The sequence below is a fragment of the Monomorium pharaonis genome, chromosome 9 (genome assembly GCF_013373865.1).
Source record: "Monomorium pharaonis isolate MP-MQ-018 chromosome 9, ASM1337386v2, whole genome shotgun sequence".
Taxonomy (NCBI): Eukaryota; Metazoa; Arthropoda; class Insecta; order Hymenoptera; family Formicidae; genus Monomorium; species Monomorium pharaonis.
The window spans coordinates 22,144,018-22,166,169 of NC_050475.1; the positions used below are offsets into that span (position 1 = coordinate 22,144,018).

Genomic DNA, 22,152 nt, shown 5'->3' on the forward strand with positions numbered 1-22,152 from the left:
TACGATATGCCGCTGCCACGTGTTAAAAAGACATATATTACCATTTATTTAGTTTACAATTTTCGTTTCTTTTTGTAGATCATCTTTTTCCGTAGAATCCTATTGACAACACCGTGAACAATATATGGAAATATATTGGCGGTTCTTCGTGGAAACCTTGCACCTCAATTCCTAAGTACTTTCGAAGTAACAACATGATTGTTAATTGTTTCGACTTTGGCATCCGAGCGACACTTTCGTTACATCATTATTACGCGCGTATACGTACACAACGAGTAATTAATTTCCGAGCGACAACATTCCATTGCGTAATATGCTTTTGTGAAAAGATTCAAGTTGGACAATGATCAGAGTCTGAGCCTTAATTGCCGGTATGCGAGCATATGGAAAACAACCCATCTCGACCAAGTTTCCCCGTAAACTGATTTCTTCGTGGCATCCGCGCCACGACATGCACCATCCCGAAATAGCACGTCGCCGAAAATAACCGAGTTCAAGTCGCCTGGGTTTCTGATCGTGCTATCGGTCGAATCGCCGGACTTGCCAGACACCCGGTAGACAAACGTATTCGATAATTCAGTTAGATGAACAAAATATTGAAATATTCAAATATGAAAAAGCTAAAACATAAACAAACATTTGGAATAAAAATCTTCTGTCGTTTTCTCAATTTTGTGACATACTTTTATTTATTTGAGTGATCGATAAAAGTTAAATACAAATAGATTGTTTGACAATATATTCTTTGATCGATCATTTACCGCAATATTTACGTAAAAATATTTAACTTTTTTATAGAGAATAATTATTTTGTGACGCTGGCAGAATGAGATTGGGGGAACGAAGGAAGGAGGGGGAGAGAGAGAGAGAGACGCCGTCTTGGTCGGTTTAAAATTTATGAAATGCAGATTTTGCTCGTGCCAGGATTGCTCATTCGTAATGGACGTGGACGAAAGTTCTTAGCGACTATTATTTCTTCTTTGAGTAGGCTTTACCGCGCGATTATCGAGTCGTTGAAACTGGAACCGTTAACTGGATATACCGACGCCACCGTCGTCGAGAATATTAATGTTCTCGCGATTTAAACTACGAAATGCAACTGCGAGTGTAGTAGCGAAAATATACGAGAACATACATGTATGAGTAGCAAAGGGGATGAAAGGGGATTTGCATAGCAAGCGTGAATTTTGCATGCGGCAAGTGCGTCCGGGAAAATATTGTAAGAACAATCTTGTGCGCGCGGAAGGTAGTAAGCCGCACAAAAATATCGTACCCGCTGAAAGATAATCGTATTCTCACGTGCGTTCGAAGAAAATTTAAAAGACTGCTGGAAAGTAAGACTATTTCTTGGAAACGTGAGAATTTTCAGATTTCTAGAGGTTCCATTTGCTTCCCGAGCAACAAATGGTCGGTTAGATAAAGATTTAAAAAATATAAAAAAGTAGATCAAAATTTCTGTAAATGCGCATTAAATAAATAAACATTTTTATAAATCTTGTAAAATGTACAATTACACAAGGAGAAAATAATAGATATTGAGCTGGGGGTGATAAAAAGAAAAATATAAGAGTGATAATTTTTATGAAACATTTTTATAAAAATAATATATTTAGTAAGTAAAATCTTACAGTTTGATATTAATACGTATAATATATAATTATATAATGATTACAATAATATTTATGTAATGATATTATCTAAACTATATGTAAATAAGCTAAAATTTATTACGAATAATGTACTATTGAACAAAATCTGAAAGGAAAATGCAAATATCGACTTTAATATTAAAGCTACCAATATGCAAAGTGTATGTAAATTTACTTGCATTTCACGACTGTTATTCTATTCATTTTACAGATTTAATTTTCAGACTTGTATATATATATATATATATATATATATATATATATATATATATATATACGTACGCAGCAATATTATACAGTTACAATACTATTTTCCTTATAATGTTCCTCGCAAGCTGTAGTTTTCCTCTTTATCATTATTCCATTAGTATACAATTAATAATAGTAATTCTCGTAACAATAGTATTTCTCGATATTGTATCAATCAAAGATATGGAACATGTTAAAACATGAAAAGGCAAAAAATTTGAAAACTAAGAAATTAAAATATTAATAATGCCATTGAAATATCTATAAATTAAAAATATTATGAGATAAACTGTGTATAAATTAATATAATTTGATGCGTTTTCGTACTGCTTTATTTTTGACAAGACGAGCGAAAAGTGCCAGATTTCTCGATCGAGACGCGAACTGAGAAGTCTTCTGGATCTTGTATGTATCATATATGCAAAGACAGATGACTTTGAGTATGTCAAATAGTAAGCAAAAAATCATAAAATCAGAGTTTCGGCTCGTTTTCATAGACCTCATCTTCGTATTCGGCGTCGTATTCGGCGTCGTAGTCCTCGGCTTCTTCCTCTTCTGCCTCCTCGTCAGTCTCTTTGATGATACCTAGCCTCTTCGCGACGCTCTTCACATTGTTGATGACCTCCTCTTGCACCAGATTAAAGCTCATTGCCAGCAAGGCAATTCCAAATAGCAGGTAAAGAGAACAAAGGGCGATGCTTTTCTGCGCGTCCGACTTGTACATCGGTACAAAATCGCCAAAACCTTATAAATAGAAGAGATAGGAGATCATGCGAGTTTTACGTCATCGTATTCGAAATAAACGCAAGATCAATAAATAAATGGATAGAGATAAGCACGGAAGTAGAACTTTTGAAATCGTTAGAAAATATATGTATATTCTCTGAAGTTTAGTGTGTGTGTGTGTGTGTGTGTGTGTGTGTGTGTGTGTGTGTGTGTGTGTTTTAAGCTTAAATGTTATTTTAATAAAATTATTTTAAGTCCCTCTTATTAGTTTTGAAAGCTCAGTTAAAATAACGAGGTAAAATGTTATCTTTGAAAAAAAATTGACACATAAAATTGATATCCACTATATACTAGAAAAGTATGTAATATTTGCGACTATAATGGAATAGGAAAATAATTATAGGCAGGAATATAATTTTTTATTGTAATTAATACAATGATATTAGTAATAATAACCAAATACTTATAGTGATACTATGAAAAAATTGTACTATATAAATTATACAGTTTTAAAATATAGCACACCGGTTATTATTACTAAAATTATAGTAATAATTACTGTATGATGATATTCCCGATTATAATTATTGTACTATGTAATTATAGTACAATGTAATTATAGTCACAAATACAACACCTTTTTTTCTATCAGAGTACCGTTAGTTTCGACGATGATTTTATGAAGTAGTAATCAGTTGCATAACTTTTATGAATCGCAAAAAGGGACGACTAGTTGGAAAACGTACCAATGGTGGTTAACGTGATGAAACAGAAATAAGCCGCATCGAGGAATAACCAGCCTTCCCACTCCTTGAAGAGATAAGCGCCACCAAATATGTAACTGACAACCAGAAAAACACACAGCCAAATAGGCACGGGTTTGGTAGGCGGTCGTTCTTGATCGTCCGCAGCGATAGAGTACTCGTAATCAAAATCAGTATCGTCGGCATAAACCTGTCGATGTACAGCAAATCCCATCGGCGACATAATCCTCGGCGACGGCGGTGGTCCCCGTTTATAAGAACGCGCTAGAAAAAAAGATATTTATATTAATAATTAGAAGATATATGCACGTTATTAATAGGTTTGTTATTTGAGTTGTTATCCGTCATCTATTTTGCAAATACAATCTAAGAGCTTTGAATAATTTGGGAGGAGAAAAAGGAATACGTGCGGTAATAAATTATTAGAAATATATTTAACTTAATCTAAATCAATGTTCGGAATTGGTTGCACATTTCGAGCTGATTCCTGAGGCACCGCCTGCTATACCTCCACTACCGTTCTAGGCTTGACAGCCGAGCCTATAGCAGACAGTGCCTCAGGAATCGGCCCGAAATGTGCAAGCAATTCCAAGCACTAAATACATATAAATACAAGTTAGAAACGTAATACGTTCCACATCATGAATACCGTCCATTCATTTTCATTCCAAGAGCTTGACTCTCACAATTAATATAAGTCGTTTAAATATAATTCAGTTACACTTCTCAAATTTCCACCAAAATGATTGACCGAAAATTATCAATTATCACCAATTTAGATTCATCTGAATCTAAAATTCAACTACGTTTATTCATCTACATCCTTTCGCTCACCTACAGAATAATTGCTTCTGGTGCGTCTACTTTTGGTAGATTGCGATCTTTTCAAATATTCCATTTCTAAATAGATCGAAGCTGGTCGGAGTCCTGACGATGAACTCATCCTATGATTCGTCGTCGCTTCTTCCACAGAAAGACATCGTCTCGGCAAAGATCTGGGATTAAAGGAAGTTCGCTTTTCAACGCCATCCAACTCTTCGGCCGTTTCGTTGCTTTGCGGTTTCTCCGAGTTCTCGACTGTAATAGCGTCGGTTTTGTTTAATTTATTCAAGCGCTTTTCAAAGAACGATCTCTTTCATTATCTTAAATAGTACGGATACTTCATTAAATTTTAAAACTAATAATACGTAGTATCGTTATATAGGAGATAGCATATAGATAAAATTACGGTAATGCGATAAGAAATAATTATCAAAAAGATAGTTACGTAAGGATTAATCATCGTTTCATGGCAAGAAAGGACATTATTTATTTTCGTCTCTCACTCTTAGAATTACATATTTAACATATAACAATATTAGTACATTAATTCTTCCGACCGGTATAATATATGTTTAAACATATTAATGGATTAAGTAGGTCTGCATCGGATCTTAGTGATGAATATAATTTTTTCTATTAAATTAAATTTCTTAGCTTCATTTAAACTGTGCGCCCACAGGTTTCGTCAAACTTGCAACACAGTTACTAATTGTAAGCTAAATTTTAATGCTCCAGAGCAACTTAAAATCTCCCTTTCCCCGAATTACATATTTACATATGTTTGAATAATAAAAGCGATTAGATTTAAAATATCTTTCCATATCACATAATTAAAGTAATTTTTCTTACAAAAAAATTATATAAATTTTTTATTATTATCTATATATCAATAAATAATATTCAACCTAATAATAATTATGTGTTGCTAATTAAAAAATATGTACCATTGATTTGATTTGCTGATTTGGCATTAAAATACTTTGATTTGCACATCTCAAACAGCGTAATATCGATACTTACCCTTATTTTGAGGTGGCTGCCACCTGGACGATTCGTCTTCTAAATCAGCCAATGCGTATTTGTTGCACAAAACCGGCGAGCGATCCGCGTCGTTCGGACTCATCAGCAATTTTCTGTCCAGCGACTGTGTCGTTATTCTGGGATTTGCTGTACGCGATAATGAAAGTAACGCAAACCAGCCAGATAGTTTAATTAATCGATGAGTTGATAACGTGTGCAATGCGGCGCAATCGATGGCGCTTGAATTAATTAATTAATACTGAACGGGTATTTTACGGGGCTAATAGCAGCACTTTGTATCTCGCGTCTGTGATTCCCTGTGATTTCATATATGTGACACCGACATATTGTTTACAACTCTTTTATTATGTAAATAACGTATAAACGAGATAAATAATAAATATATATATATATATATATATATATATATGCAGTAAAATTTAATTATTTGCTATTATATATGTTTCTTTCTTTCGATTTTCTGTGCATGACAACAAAATAATATCTCTCTTTACAAAATCGATTCGGAATACAATTATTTACGTAATATTTTTTAACTGTTAATTTTATAATCAATTAAAAATCGACATTATTTATCAGCGAAATGACATAAATAATTGATTGAAAAATACCTCTTACGCTTTTCGGAGTCGCTACTGGAATGTCCGAATAACGTGACATAGTTGCGGCTTTAGCTTCCATTGGATGATTTGTAGAAGATGCATAAGTGATTGGTTTTGGTTCACCTTCCAATCGTCGAGACATATACCTATAGTTTATTTTACTTATTTTATCCTCGTATTCTTTTTTACTATAATTCTTTATAATTAAATAATTTTTGTGTAACAAATAATGTTGCATTAATTAGATGACAATTATTTTAGAAGCGTTGCTTACACACTGTAAAATATTTAGTTTTAAAAGATATCATTAATTTTCCGACAAATCCAATGATTAAATTGAAATAAACATTGATCTTACCTACAATCAGTATCAGAATAGGAAGACTTTGTCATACTTTCGGAAAGCCCTAAAGCTGAGTCAGCTGATCGTTGACTCACTCTGATGGATCGACGAAAGGGACCTCTGCTTGATCCATATCGTCTTATAAAATATAATATACATGTTACTATACATATAATAGAGCATAAATTTTTATACTCATATGTACATACATACAAGACGGTAGATCAATTTTATTAATTTTATTCAATCTTTTGATAGAAATATAAAAATACTTTGGAACGTGTAGCATTTTTCTCGCGCAACACTATTATTAACGTTACATAACACAGTACTTATTTTTATGAAATTTAGATTTCTGTTTGTTCGAATTTTTTTTCTTGTCCATTTTTATGTCGTACAAGAACGGTTTTTCTTAATTTTTATATTTATACATATAAAATTACCCTGGTTGACGAACAGAATACGACCTAACCAGATTGTTACGCCCTCGACGTTTTTTCGGTGGTTTTGTGCATACATAACAACACACTTTCCAATACAGAAACCTAAAAATACCATAAACTTCGAAAAAAAGTAATTATTTTTCAGTGCTAATAAAAATTAGTAAAAATTAGTATACTTATGTTATACTAATTATACGATGTGCCATCCTTTGCAATTTTCCATTTTCTTTTTATTATATATAGCTATATTTATTATATGTTTATGTGACTGTAAACATTATTACCTAAAACTCGATGCCATGACGTCTCCGATATTTGATAGGCAAAGTAACATAAGCGGAATGCCAAGAATGGCATAAAAAATAGTCACCACTTTTCCATTTTTTGTTTTTGGTGCAATATGGCCGTATCCTGAAACAAGAAATAAAGAAATAGCGTATGCAAAAGAAAATTTTTTTATACGAAATTACAATTGTTAATTTATTTGATAAAGGTGCAAATATGAAATAATTTGCGAAGAGCAAAATGTAATAAAAAATCACTAACTGTTAGGTCATATCGCAAATGAAGAATCGTTTGCTGATTGAACTCGATCGACCGACTCGAAATGGGTCGTACATTCAAAGTCAAGTTTAATCATCGATTTAAAATCTCTAGTTAGAAAAAAAATGAGTAGGCAAGATCATTCAGGTTTTTAGCTGTATTTGTCTTGGCCTTGAATTTTTTCTTCGAGGTCCCACGCAGTCTCGTAATTTTGTCTACAAGTCTGGGTCAAGATCGTCGAGATTCCTTATCAATGATACGTGAAATTACTTGTCTGTTACACAAGATCCTCTATTGGACAACGTGATTTTTCGATTATCGAGTATTTTATAACTGTCTTTTTAAATTATTAGAGATAATTTACATTTCTCTATTATTAAACGTAGATTAAAGTTAAAAAATTTATACATAGTTTAAGATTTTTAAATGTGAGTAATAATATAAAAATGTGAAAATTTTCTGATAATACCGAGAAAGGATATTATAGAAGTTTTGTAAGAAAGATATAAAGAATAATTTTATAATGAGATGTTAATATTAAAATGTTGGACAATATTGTTAAAAATAATTGAAAATTATAAAAAATAAATATTTTCTATTTAAGATACTTTTTGTAAGTAAAACTCCATTTACGTCATGGTGCATATATTATTACTTTCTAATTTGGAATCAATGTATTAAGCTTTCGACACACGGTACGATTTTTTATGCTAGATCGCATACGAGGCATCTTAATACGTGTCCTGATTGGCTCGGATGATTATGTCACCAATCGTAAGCCAATGAGGATACGTAGTAAGACGCCTCGTATACAATCTAGCATGAAAAATCGTATCGTGTGCCGAATGCTTTATTCACTAATTTAATGCATTGCTATACTTGTAGTTGTGATTATCAATGAGTATTTGTTGTCTTTCTCAGTGATTTCGATTAAAAGAGAGAAAGAGTACTCTTACTGGAACTAGTTTATTATCACGAAAAGATAGTACATATTTCATTGATTGATATAGTTATAATTAGAGCATTAAAAAATAAATAATTCAACTAAAGAGTAAGATAGCTGAAATAGGTCAGTGTTATCTACTTTTTTAAATCCGAATTATTTGTATAATTTTGTTTATGCAAATTTGAAACTGTTATTTAAATTGCAATAATCTACATATTTAAATGTTTTTTTAATAGGGACAGTAGCAATGTATTTTATTTTTATATTTGTATACGACCTTTTTTTGTAAGAAATATCTGAGAAAAGGTTTGCCATTTTCGAAATAAAACAAAATAAACTTTATTGATTTTATATTATGTTACTGTGTTTTCTTCATTGAATTTTTCAGTGAAGTTGCCTATTGCAAGAAATCTAGTCAATAGATGCGTCTATAATAAGTCATTCTTCAAAAGGACGCATTTAATTGCACTCGGAAAACGAGTGAAAGCAGGAGCGGGGTTTCAATTTCGCAATTTTATCCCAAAGTAGCCATTTATTATCCGCGATCCCTCGTGGCGAAAATGTGCGGCGAAGACAATTTAGATCGTCTCTTGAATGGGATTGCTTTTACAACTTTGCGCGATAAAATATTTGCGATAGACAGTAATGCTTTCTGTGTAATATGTAATTATAATGAGGCGATGAAAATATCTTTATCCAATTTTATTTGATTATAAATAATACTGTTTATATAATAGAATTTTTTTGTGTATATTAAAGCTGTCAGAAAAGTAGAATCTCGTTTCCAGTATAAATTTAAGGTGTAGTACTATGTATTATGCAACCGAGATAAGAGTATGTTTGAGTATGTATGTGTAAAAACTCCGGTTTCTCATAGAGAGTGAATACAGGAATTTTTCGAGAATCCTAAGATGCCATAAAGACATTGCGATCTACTTGCGAGATCTCACCTTTATTTTCCATTTCTTTTTCTATCCTAAGCAATGTTCTTATTCTGACCAGGAGAAAAAATCAAATAAAAAGACAGAGAGGAAGAGAAAAGAAGAAAAAATAACGGATGGAGATGAGAAATAGGTCGTAGAGTCAATGACAGGAAATTGTTCAAAAAGCAAAAAATATAAGGGAAAGAAATTGTCTGGCACGATTACAGGGGTCTGTTGAAGAAATGAACTTTTTCGAAAGATTAACTCGCTCGATCGCGGTAAAGGCAATGTTTGTTTGCTAAAAATAAATTACGATTTTTTATCGTCAAGTCATATCTATAATATCATTGAAACTAATTTTTTATGCAGTTATAAATTTAAAACGCAAGAGAATACATTAACGTTCGAACATTAATTTCTTATTTTTTTTTAACCAGATTCTTTGGAATAGATATGTGCCACGGATACATTTTCCTATCTAGAGCATTGTAAAAACTAAGTTTCTGCAATAGGCTGACAATTGCATAAACTATCGAGTTTTTACAATACACAGAGCATTGTATTCGCACTTAACAAATCAAACTTTCGCCTAGGGATTCTCAAAGTAGAGTCTTTGCCCTTTAATTAAAAAAAAAGTACATGTAATTTAGATGATTTTTCGCAAAGTTGCATCACTTTGAAGATTCTGCAAGTAATGTACAGTTTGCAGTTATACATTTGATGCACATGTTACATAAAAAATGTATGTTTGTTAGTTTAATCGTAGCTGCTTTGTCTCGGAATATTCCACTGTTTAAACTCTCGCGTTTAATCTCATAATCATAATGAAAGCATGTCATTCCAGGAATGAATTTCAAAGCAAAATAAGGCATTTTATACTTGTTTTGACATGCTTACCCTTTCTTTAAAAATGCAAATGTGCACATCTACATTCAAATTAGTTTGTTAACTGACAGAAAATTATGTTTTTAAGAGAACTTATTAGAACAGTTTTTATTGTTTTTTTATTTTTTTATTTATAAATTAAACAAATTCCATCTAATCTGTGTTACATATCAAATAGCTAAAATATAGCAATTGATCCTCCTCTCTCTAATATATATTTTTTTTATTTTAACAAAAAATATGTACGTATGTATATGCATATTGTAAAATAAAACCACCACTTTGATATTAGTTGTAAAATAGTATCTACGATTTTATGGTAATAAACTAGCAACGAAACAATTAAAAATAAAATTTTGTAAATATCCGCAGTGCGCTTGTAGTTTTTGTTTAACGTGTGTTGCAAATTTGTGAGCAAATGTAACTTAATGAAGGATGTATTTTTCAAAAGTGAAGGCCGAAAATCTTTAATGGTGGTAATTTTATTGTCGAGCGGGACGAAGACGCGGGATTAATGTTACGCCATATATCTTGATTTTACGATTTAAAGAAAGAGGTCAAAGAACGCGTACTAACGCAACCAACTAAGGCGGCTTCTCTTCTTCGGAGTCGAAGAACTGGGTTTTCCCAGTTCGAAGGACAGACAAATAAAGGAGTGGTGTCGGCCTCAAAATCCGACCGGATCCATTCACGTTACATCGCATAATAACTTTATCTTTGTAAATCAGTAGACGCGCGCATTGTAATTTTGTTACGATCAGATGTACTGCAAATCTTATTTATTCTAGAGCAAATTTTATTCATGCTGTTAATTTACTTACCATTAAATCAACAAACTGTAAAATATTTGAATTGTTTATTCTTATTACTTTTACAAAAGAAATTAAGGATTTTTAAAAATATTCTTCTTATGTTAAATTAAGACATTACGCTAGAGCGCTACGCTTCTATCAAATATGAATAAAAGTCAAGCAAATGTGCCTAGTAGAAGATGGAAGTAAAAATCATTTATTTTAAAAGAGGAATGCGACGTTCTCTTATAACATAATGTATGTACATACACATCTCTCGTGTATTGAAAAGATCATGACTGTTTTTTTGGAATTAAACCAGAAAACTACGTAAGAAATAAGTTATTTTGAGATATTATAAATGTTAAAAGAAACGTTAAACATTTAATGATATTATTTGCTGAGATATTCTTAAAAAAATATGTAAATTGATTAGAATATCATATGAGATAATTTGTTTCTAAAAGATTATAGAATAAGAGTAGTAAAAAAAGACATTATAACCATATTTATCATAATTTTAATTTTCTTATCCTATTACGAATAGTTATTGGCATTATAAAAATATCAATAATCAAATATTACCAATTTTATGAATGTTATATAAATGCATAAATTTACATTTACATTATCGGTGTTCATAAATCCATAATAATATTACATATTTATATTATTATCAAGAATTACTTATTTTAAAATATAATATGGCATAATATAGTTGAAATATTTTATTTTTAGACTAATTTCATGGAAACAAAGGAAAACGGTCCATTGAGCGCGGATGATTATCATCCGAAGACCTCGAAACGTACCGCGGCGTTCACCTTCCTATAATGCATATATAAAGACGTGATTCACTTTCACTCTCATTTAGTCGGTTTCGAATCTTATGTGTGTCCGTACGTCTTTTTTTTCTGACATTAACTGTTACGTTGAACGACTTAATTTTGCTACACGCCAGATAATAAAAATGCGTGTTTCTCTTTTAATCTTTTTCATTACGATCGCGATAGTAACGGCTGAAAATGATGAATCCTGGACATGGAACGATAATAAACAGAAAACGAATCGAGACATTGATGCCAGGTGCGCTATTAATCTATGATCTAATAAGCAACAATTTAATTTAATTTAATACGTAATTATACATTGGTAATATTAAAAAATTTTAAAAAAGTATAATATTTGTGTCATTTTGAAGTAAGACAATAGCTTTAAAGAAATCAGTATTTATATTATCGATATATAAGCTTGGTAGTTGCCGAAATAGCTTCTCACGATGTAACTTTTAGATATCAGGTGCACGAGCCTTCTGAACATTTGAATAGTTTTGACAATGGCATTCAATTGGGATTTAGACCTCAGAATCCAGGCCCTTACGGTCCCAATGGCAGACCACTTGCACCGGCATACCAAGGCAGTAACGGCATCCTCGTCGGTCCCAGTGGACCAACAGGAATAATTGGCAGGTATTCCTTTCGTAGAGGTTCTTCTTTTAAGTTTTTTAAAATTCAAATTTTTTATGTTTATGTGTTTACATTTCATGGATATCATTCATTAATTGGATTAATCAACTTTTCAAAATTGTTAAGATTTAAAAATTGTGATCTGACGGTATATCTATCGGAATCCCTGCTAAATTGCATTTTTCAAGCAAACTTATTAATCTTCGAAAATTGAGATTTGTTTGGTATATTCTCCTGGCTCCATATTAAATTTCCAATGATCCGATAAAAATATATAGCGTATATGTCAGTAGTATATGGTCAAATGTTTTTAATTAAAAGTTTAGTTTCCAAAGTATAAATATTATATATTAAATATCGCTGTTAGTTTTTAAGATAATGTAGAAACACTATAATATTGATATTTTAGACCTTCTCGTTTCGAACCAAATGGACACGATGATATTCTGGATTCGGTACCGCCATGGATCAGAGACGATCCCCGTTATCGAGAGTTCGACACTTGTAAATGCAGATATAGTTTCAATTGTCCGTCACCCGGCTTGAAATTCGTGAGTTTGATCAAAAGTTCATGAGTTTGCTCGAAAATTCGCAAAATTTTCCGAAGAATTTGACAAAATGTGTCTATGGTGATTTTAGGGCCACTGCGCGAGAGAGAAAAAGTATTGTTGTTTCAACAGCAAAAGATTCCCAGGATTGTCTGTAGGACATCGTTACCCATATTATCCTGTAATGATAAGAATTTGAACCTACACATACACTCACCCAAAATGTTGATACACACGTTATCTCAGTGAGAAAACGTTATTAATTTGATTCAATTTTTCAGCTTGATTAAATTTCTTTAATTCAACTATTTATGTACTTCAGTCAAATAGATAAATAGTTAAATTCATAAAAAGTTCAAGTATTTTATGTATCTAAGTTAAATGCATAAATACTTGAACTGAAGAAATTTAATCAAGTTGAAAAATTTAGTCAATCTAACAACATCTTTTTCTCAGTTCAATATCTTTAATAACGTGCTCATATATTTTTAATTAAATTTTTTTAATATCGTTTTGAAAATAAGTTAAAGATAATTATTTATTGCCATTTTATTTAATTTCTTATTTTTAATTCAAGTTTTATCTATTTATGTTATAAAATTTGAAATTTTCCCACATTTCTCATATTATCCAGTAAATAACAATAATTCTTAGGATGCGCCGACATACGGGCCGAATGGTTTTGCACCAACATCGAATTATTATGGCAATCGAAGACCGTATAACGACGGCTACCAACATCCGTCTTTCGGTGATTATTATTCAGGATCACATAGCGGCAGTTATGGTCACCGTAATGAGTTCGAGTCGTTACGGCCATATGGTTATGATCCGGAACTCGACGATTATGTCATCTACGGGAGGTCATTGAGCAAGAATCAGACGCAACCAAACGAAGAGAAACCAAAGACGCACGAAAATATTAGAAAGTAACGAGTAAATTCTTATCAATATTTTGTCATTCTCAATGGTGATGCCAAAGATGTGACAGAGATGCAGAGAGATATACATCATATATCTTATATATCTATATATTTTTATTGCGCAATTGTATTGACACATAGTTTAAGAGGATTTAAATTTAATACAAACTTTTTGCATTGATAATTCATTTCAGTTAAAGTACATGTGTAATTTGTAACTGTAAAAATTATGAATTATCTATATCGTAAATTTTAATAATGCCTCGTTTTTTAATTTATAAAATATACATTGTTTTTTACCTTTAAACACTCTCTTTTAAGCTAACAAATATAATCCCGAGTAAATAAGTTTTGACTTAAAAAAAAAATAAATTACTTTAAATTACCGTTTAAATTTATACGACGCATAATGAAAGATTAAATTTTTGAGCAATATAGCAATTATCCTAATTAAAGCACAAAATTTTCCATTAACTTATCCTTGTTTATCAATATCTCACATCGTGCCGCGATAATTTTTAAAATATTTTAGATATCGACTCACCAATCGTCGTAATGACAATGATGGAATAAAACAGAGCACCGGCAAATGTCCATTGAATATTATCTTCTTCTTCACTGCCATCCCATCCTTCCTTCTCCATTTTTTTCAAAAGGCAATCCTCGAACTTCTGCATTGTGCATTATTCGTGAACAAATAATTTTCTGTCAAATTGAATCAAATTTAACATAAAAAAAGTAACATTTTGCATTTGCGTATTTTTTTTATGACATCTTGAATCATTGTAGAAGTGGTTCGTAAATTCGGCTTTTATAAATCTAAAAATGATATAAAACTCTAGAGGACAACACAAAGAAACGTACCTTTAACTCACTCAACGCCTGTTCCGTCCAATTTTCGCGAATCAACACTTCGAAGTCCTTTGTAATTTCCCATAGCTTTTCTGAAACGTTTCCTCGTATATCCTTGATGCTCTTCTTTACCTGCGAAAAGAGTGTAGGTGAAAAACGACGTTTACTTAGCGTTGCGATGCTCGCGTTGCGATGCTCGACACCAGTCAATAATTAATATTATATTGACTTGAAATAAATTCATAAGTGATTAGATTTATGAATAGTTTACATTAATATATATCATGTCACTATTTAAAATTATGTAATACAATAATTACAAACAACTCGTAAGTATAGAAATTTTTTAACAATTTTTATATTCCTTAAAAATTATTGTAAAGTACAAAAATTTAAATGTATTGTATATAATTAATCTTTGTCTCCTGTGATCAAAGTAATGCGAACTCAATGAATAGCTAATTAAATTATTTATATATAAATAATTATATATACATTTTTCAAAATTAATTTAAATCAATTAAAAAGAAAAATTAAAATTTCTAGTGTTTGTTAGTAGCCTCGAAATTTACCTCTCTCTCGTAATTCGCCTCCAATGATTCGAAGGCATATGCGCCGATTAGACAATAAGCAACCACTAAAGAGATTAACGTCACATGAGAGAAGACGCATCTGCTGAATTTCCACAACAGCCGAAAGAATCTGATGCATCTCGACGGTTTCTCCATTTCCACCACATCGAACACTTCTGTTCGCGCACGTGCCATTTTCTACTTGTCTTCTTTAAATTGCAAGTATTCTTTTATTAGATTCTCCATTTACATAACGAGCGTAAAAATACTTTATCTTGTATCACTTAGCTTTGATTGTTAATAATTAGATTTTCTTTAGTCCTACAAATTTATTGATATAATTGTAGAATTTATAATATTTTTATTTATTTGTTTAAGAATAAACCCATTGATATCAATTTAGATAGACTGATCTCTAAATATAAAAAGAAATAATTGTTGTAAATTTAAATTGAAGAAAATAAAATATCGGATATCATAAATATACAAGGTATATCTCTTTCAGACCATCTGTACCACTTATATCTTTTACGATGATCGACGACGTATACTAATCAAATAAAAAGGCGTTATAAAAAAATGTAAATTTATATGTGAACATGTATTTAAACTTAAAACAATGAAAATTATATTTACAAACATGTCCTATTCGATACTTTATTCATAATCTGATATTACTTTATTTTTTTGAAAACCAGAAGTGATATACATAAAAAAATTAAAAGTTGTTTGTTTTTAAAAGACCTATCTAACCAAATTCTACTTGATCTATAATAATTCCATTAAAAACTTAATCCAGATTTACCCTTCTTCCGGCAATACGAAAATCGAAATGCCATCATTAATTTACATTTTCTTTGTCAATAAAAAATTTTTCTCAACTTTCCACAACCATCTCTATTGCTGAGAAAACAAAATAATACAAGTGATTTGATATATTGAGAGAGAGAGAGAGAGAGAGAGAGAGAGAGAGAGAGAGAGAGAGAGAGAGAGAGAGAGAAAGAGAATGTAATTGATGTAACGTAATTGCGTCCATTTTTGATTCTCTGCTAAATAAAAAAAACTATGAAAAATCAAAGGTCTTTTAAATAATTTTTTCTATTTTCTTACGGAATTTTTACACCGCAAATAAAATATCAAATAATCATGAATAAATAACCGTGTATCTGTTGAAAGTATCGAATCATATTACAAAGAGTTAAATGCAAAATATTTTCATTATAAAATGCATTTTCTCATATTTATTTTTTAAAATATCCAGTGCATAGCAAATAATTATTATCAATTTTTTTAAATGCATGTATTTCATGTAGATATTACATGATATAGGAATTAAACATGTTGGAAAAATCGGCGCTTGTTTTTATTCTCTTTTTTATATGTAATCACTATTGTGAACACGGCGATTTTATTCATGTTGGGCGGATCTATATACATAGTACAGCCTCAAAATACATAAAATATTTCAAAAAATCAATAAGCAAATTCTTTTCCTTTCTGTTTTATTCTTTATTCTAGAAAACATTTAAATAATTTTTGGTATAATCTATAAAAATTTATAAAAATGAATATTTTTCTAAATAATTAAAATTTAAAGTTTTTGTTATATATAATGTATTAATTGGTTTTATATTAATATATTTTTTATGTCGAAATTTCTAGAACATATTTATATCGCTTGATAAGGACCTGAAATCTAGGTTGAAACATTATGCAATTTTTTAATAAAAAAATGAGCCAGTTGTCGACGATAAGCATTCTCTTATTATTTATTACTGGCAACAAGAAGTTTCAATCCTCAATTATTTAACACATTTTGTGTTATCAATACTTTATTATCCATTATAAAATGATTCACTTTAATATAAATAACACAATTTCGTTAATATTTTCGCTAAAGCTCTTGATTTAATCATTCGATAAATCATTCGATAATTAATGCTCATTAAGGAAATATTAAATATGAAAATAATGAAATGGAAAGTGGAAATTAAAAATTCAAAAAAGATATCACTGAGATATTTTAGTAACAATAAAAGTATTACCAATGCACACGAAGACGGTGACTTTGACCAACGTTGATTATAAAATGTTTAAAGTTACAGGGTTGTTGATAATTACAGTTAATTGCAACTATACAGTCACGAAAGATCAAACTCTTTTGATCGCTTTTCAAATCTTTGGATGATTCCTCAGAGTCTTAAGAGACCTTTCAACACAGCGTAAACTCACTTGCAAATATCCAAGTGCGATTTCCGCCATAAAGACGACACGCGTGTGACTCTTGCATATTCCTCGACACGAAACTAAGGCAGAAACGTGGAGCGTAGTTGGGTTACATCTGTGAGGCATTTGTTCCAAATTTATCTCGGCGCGGCGGCGTCGAAATTTTGTTCGGAAACTAACGCAACGAGAAGGAGGTAAAACGCGCACACAGATTCATCTACGATCACAGACTCTCGCATTTAACAGAACATGTATTATTATATCTTTATTCTATCGTAAAAAGAAATTGAAAAGTTGCATTATAATCGATTATAATAAATCCGTAAATTCTAATTCAAATATTTGAAAAACGTAAATTTTTGTTCGTGGCTAGAAAAATTAATTATGAAACTTGGATGAATAATCCGAAATTCACATTTATGCGATTACGTTGAAGGCGAATGTATAATATGACCGGTATCGGTAATTATCGCGATAGCGTGTATTAATTTAACCATATGGAGTTTACATGAATAAACATGAGGCAGTCGATCATGTAAATCCGTCCGTGGCGACGGTTTCGGGCAAAGCAGAGAGGAATACCATGCTACATGCAGATTCTCCACGAAACCGACGACTATTTTATTTTTAGTAATAGCTATTTGCAGAGAAAAACGGGATCAAAGATAAACGCAACATGCAAATGATTAATAACACAAAAAATATTTTAGAAAGAATTGCGCCTTTTATCCCGATTTGTTGAAACTCGAAGTAAGTAACCGCTAAAAAATTTTAAACACAAAAATTTACCATATAATTCTTCTTTAAAAAATATAAAGTGACAAAAGCTTTTACATATATTTGCTAAAATTACTATTATAAAATTTTTTTAAGAAGAAAAAAGTATTATTAAACTTTACTTTCTTTATATACAATGCAAAGATTTTACATTAATTTAGATTTTCTAGATTGGTAGAAAAATAAAGAGATTGATTAGTAAATTGTATACCCTTGTAAGGCTATTCGTTGATTATCTACAGCCACCTTATTTATCGATGTCTATACAAATAATATATATTATTAATTTTATTGGAGAAATTAATATTTAAAGAAATCCTATGCTGTAATATCGCCAGTCGGCAAAGTTATTTCAATTACCGTGCGAATTAATTACCAGCAAATTCGAAATATGAATGAAAAATTAGGAAAGGGGATAATATTATATTTATGTACTAAAAAATATTTTTTAAATAATCTGAAATTTTTGTTAAAATTTTTCAAAATATTTAATATTTAACTTAATATTTAACTTTAATTAATGTAATTACAATTGGAATATAAATAAATAAAATATTAATAAAATAACATTAACTTAGCGTTAATAAATTGCAATATACAATTGCTACTCGTAATATTAAAAATTATATTATTTACACTATATTAGTTTATCATATTTTCTTAACTAAAATTGTAATTTAAATAATTACTGTTTAATATATTTTTGCAATTTTCTTCGTTTGTAAATTCTAATATATGTTCAGATCTACGTTTCTTGATTCAAATATATAAAATTGTTAAAAAGTTACAGTGCTACGTTTCGAAAATGTTAAAATGCCATTGAAAATTTAAATGAAGAAAAATGATGATAAAATAAACGACTCGCCGAATAAATTAAAAATAAGTTGTTAGTCCTTGCCAGTCGTTTTTCGAGGACTCTCTCGGTTGACCGTACGTTGTCGCTTGGTTAATGGCAGCTTATATTGTAATCGCTATCGATTATCTCGACGCATGTCACACGGCATGCTAGTTAGCTCATCACACTGATAACATCCGACAATTTGGACACGCACACGATAAGCGAACAGGCATTTCAAATGACACTAATGCCAATCGCAACAATATAGGGCGAACACATTCCAAAACTATAACGTTATTTATTTGAATCATTCAGATATAAATTTATATGACTAATGCTGATAAAGCCAAATAAATACAGGTTGTTGAGAAATAATAAGAAAGATATATTTATATTTTCTTGTACACTAATTTATTATCTTACAAACAGAGATTATTTTAAAGACAGAGGATATAACAAACAAACAATTTTCATCATATAAAATAGCACACGAGTACTAGCCACGCGAGAAACTTAAAAAATTTACTCTACTTTTCTTATAGTTAGATTTAAAGAATAATTTCTTTCATTTATTTTTGAAATTGATGTTAGCAGATCAATAATGTAATCAATTTGTAATCTTTATTTAATGTCTCACGTTTGTTCACTCTAAGAGATATTCATTTTTAACATTTAACACTAAAAGTAATTACTATTGTGGACGTATGTATGAGACATATTATTATATAATAGCATGTAATAATCTCTATATTCCATATTATTATATGTTACATTAAATAGGGATGAAAATAAAAAAACCAATATTTTATTAAATTGAAAAAAGATACCATTTTATCTGCCAACGTTTCAGTTTGAAATACAATCCACGTAAGAAAACACGATGTTATTTTATTCTCGCGTATATAGACCAATGGCGCCATGCAAATTGACTTTTTTTATTCTTATTGACTCTTATCTACAATGGTCCCTATGATATATCGATATCTCATGGTGAAACATGAATCGTCCTCTTGCTTTTACAAGCGTCGCTTATGTCAAATAATAAAAAGCGATCGATTTTCATCGTGCAGAGAGCGATCGAGGTTCACCATAAGAAAGAAAAGTTTTCGAAAATCACGAAGCAGTTAAAAAAACTTTCGAGACAGAAACAATCATATTTATCATATTCTCATTAACGAATATGCTATGGCCCATGATACTTTGAAAGTTTTATTTAATATTTAAATCACCAATCAAAATTAAAATAAATATTAAGATATTGTATGTTATATATTGTAATATTTCGTTATTTTCAATTTATTTTTTTATTGCCAAGTAAGACTGAAATAATTTTTTATTCCCGTTCCGACAACCTATCAAAATCAAACTGCTTCGCGATTGTGCAAGATTCATTCAAGACTAGAAGTAGTCTTTAATACCTCACAGCATTTCAGTCATCGGAATGGTATGTTAATACTTTTTACCATTCCATATTCCAAATATTTCCACATATTAAATTAGATATATAAAAACAATTTTCATATATTTATAATATAACCATAGTTGATCTAACGTTTCACAGTGTGATATACTTATATCATGTAACTAATAATTTTACTTTTCTTTTTTATACATAATTTCTTTATACTATTCGTTAAAGTTCGCAATTTTGAAAATCTCTCCGCGTTCTTACTAAATAAAAAATTACATGTAGCAACGAATGTAATTTGTTTATCGATACATTGCACTTATTCACTATGGCTATAAATCAATCGCAGACTTGAGATTCCATATTGAGCATACATAAGACTTAAGAAAAAATTATTTACAAAAGAAGAAAGAAAAAGAATACTGCAATTTTTTGACGAACGTAATCGACCGATCGATTTGCTATTCGAATCGATAATTTATGTTTCGTTACCAATATAAAATCGAATCGCAATTACGCTCGACCTAGAGATAATTGTTGTTTCGCAGGCTAATAAATGCCTGAAAATTATTGTGTTAATGGAACTCACATAAATTGAGCATAATAATTTTTCATGTATATTGCTTGCGACTTTATTCTACTAGGATTTAAAATATGGCCTTACTTAATAATTTTTTTATTAGATTTAAATCAACTTCGATAGAGAAAGCTATGCGTGCGTAAAAGAAAAATTTAATTTCGATATAAATCTTGTTTTTTTGTGTGTGTGTATATATATATATATATATATATATATATATATATATATATATATGTTATTCTACTTAAAAAACTTTAATATGAAGAATTCTATATTAACTCGTGAACGATGATTATTCAAATATCGACAATGTTTTTGATTGATAATCTTGTTTAATAAGGATGAAATATCTTGTTGCTCAAAACGCGATGTGCATGAAGTGATATAGTATTATCAAATAAAGATTATCGATCCACACTCTTCTCACACATACAACACATAGAAATATAAGTCGCAATATTACGCTGTCACTTATGCACGCAGAAATAAATCCACTTTACTGGTTACACCGATCCCGATTATCTGTTCGATTAAATCTCTGATCAAGTCCCACCAGCAATTACCTCCCGCTGATAGATTCATCACTTCTCGTTCCGCGCACAGCCCTTTTTTCATTCTTTTCGCGACGACCGATCAAATCTTCACTTGGGAAAGAGAAACGAGAGTAAGAAAATGGAAAGATCAAGCTCGGGTCGACGCTATCTCTGTCCGAAGAAGCCGAGCGTCTTTAAGGTGTCGGTCACCCTGCTGATCAGTTTATCTTTGTAACGCCATATCGTTGTGTCTATCACGCTGTTCTCCCGATATTCCACGCAAGTTTTCTTCAGCGATCGCACGCAGTCGGCGCGATAATGTTGCAGCTGCGCATCCTCGGTCTCGATGGGGTAACTGGTGCATCCGGCACCCAGGCACGCCAGCGGAAAATGGTTGTGCAGAGTGACCACTCGTTCTGGGTTATGGAAGCACTTGATGTATTGGTTTGGTTTCGTAAAGTTTTTCGAGCGGTATACGTGTTGAAGCATATGCATGTACCTACGAAGAAAATTTTCAAATCAAGAATACGTTTCTTGTCAGAGCTGAACCTTTTTGGAAAGATGATTCAATCAGAATTAACTATAAATTCCATATAGAATTTGAAATAAATTTAGAAACATTTTCTTCTCTCAGCAAAACTGGCAAGATGAGAATAAAAATTCTTTTGCGTTCCAAATTATTATTTTGAAAATTTTAATATT

At 30.6% G+C, this 22,152-nt stretch overlaps 3 protein-coding genes across 7 annotated transcripts in view; 1 reads left to right on the plus strand and 2 right to left on the minus strand.

The window, feature by feature from the left end:
- Positions 1-14,111, plus strand: part of LOC105835264 — a 33,624-nt gene extending 19,513 nt beyond the window's left edge. Inside the window, exons 2-6 of the mRNA XM_012678375.3 lie at positions 11,466-11,813; positions 12,020-12,196; positions 12,603-12,744; positions 12,833-12,922; positions 13,396-14,111. Coding sequence (XP_012533829.2) covers positions 11,617-11,813; positions 12,020-12,196; positions 12,603-12,744; positions 12,833-12,922; positions 13,396-13,674 — 885 coding nt within the window. The 5' untranslated portion in view covers positions 11,466-11,616 and the 3' untranslated portion in view covers positions 13,675-14,111. The remainder of the gene's footprint in view (positions 1-11,465; positions 11,814-12,019; positions 12,197-12,602; positions 12,745-12,832; positions 12,923-13,395) is intronic.
- LOC105835262 lies at positions 1,663-17,568 on the minus strand. 4 transcript variants are annotated; one of them, XM_012678364.3, is made up of 12 exons: positions 17,321-17,568; positions 15,089-15,297; positions 14,529-14,648; positions 14,209-14,335; positions 6,924-7,050; positions 6,640-6,741; positions 6,212-6,334; positions 5,863-5,999; positions 5,231-5,377; positions 4,223-4,465; positions 3,371-3,652; positions 1,663-2,642 (listed from the first exon to the last, which is right to left on the minus strand). In XM_012678364.3, exons 2-12 carry the CDS (start codon positions 15,281-15,283, stop codon positions 2,371-2,373), a joined length of 1,875 nt encoding a protein of 624 aa, XP_012533818.1. In that variant the 5' UTR covers positions 15,284-15,297; positions 17,321-17,568; the 3' UTR covers positions 1,663-2,370. The 4 variants fall into 4 exon arrangements, with proteins under 4 accessions (XP_012533818.1, XP_012533817.1, XP_036147667.1 ...); XM_012678363.3 differs by having other exon boundaries at positions 17,134-17,568; XM_036291774.1 differs by having other exon boundaries at positions 15,089-15,503; positions 17,134-17,568.
- Positions 17,569-19,317: 1,749 nt separating this feature from the next.
- Positions 19,318-22,152, minus strand: part of LOC105835267 — a 29,261-nt gene continuing 26,426 nt past the window's right edge. For both annotated transcript variants that reach the window (XM_012678378.3, XM_012678377.3), the window contains exon 3: positions 19,318-21,949. In XM_012678378.3, the coding sequence (XP_012533832.1) occupies positions 21,616-21,949 (334 nt within the window). In that variant the 3' untranslated portion in view covers positions 19,318-21,615. The remainder of the gene's footprint in view (positions 21,950-22,152) is intronic.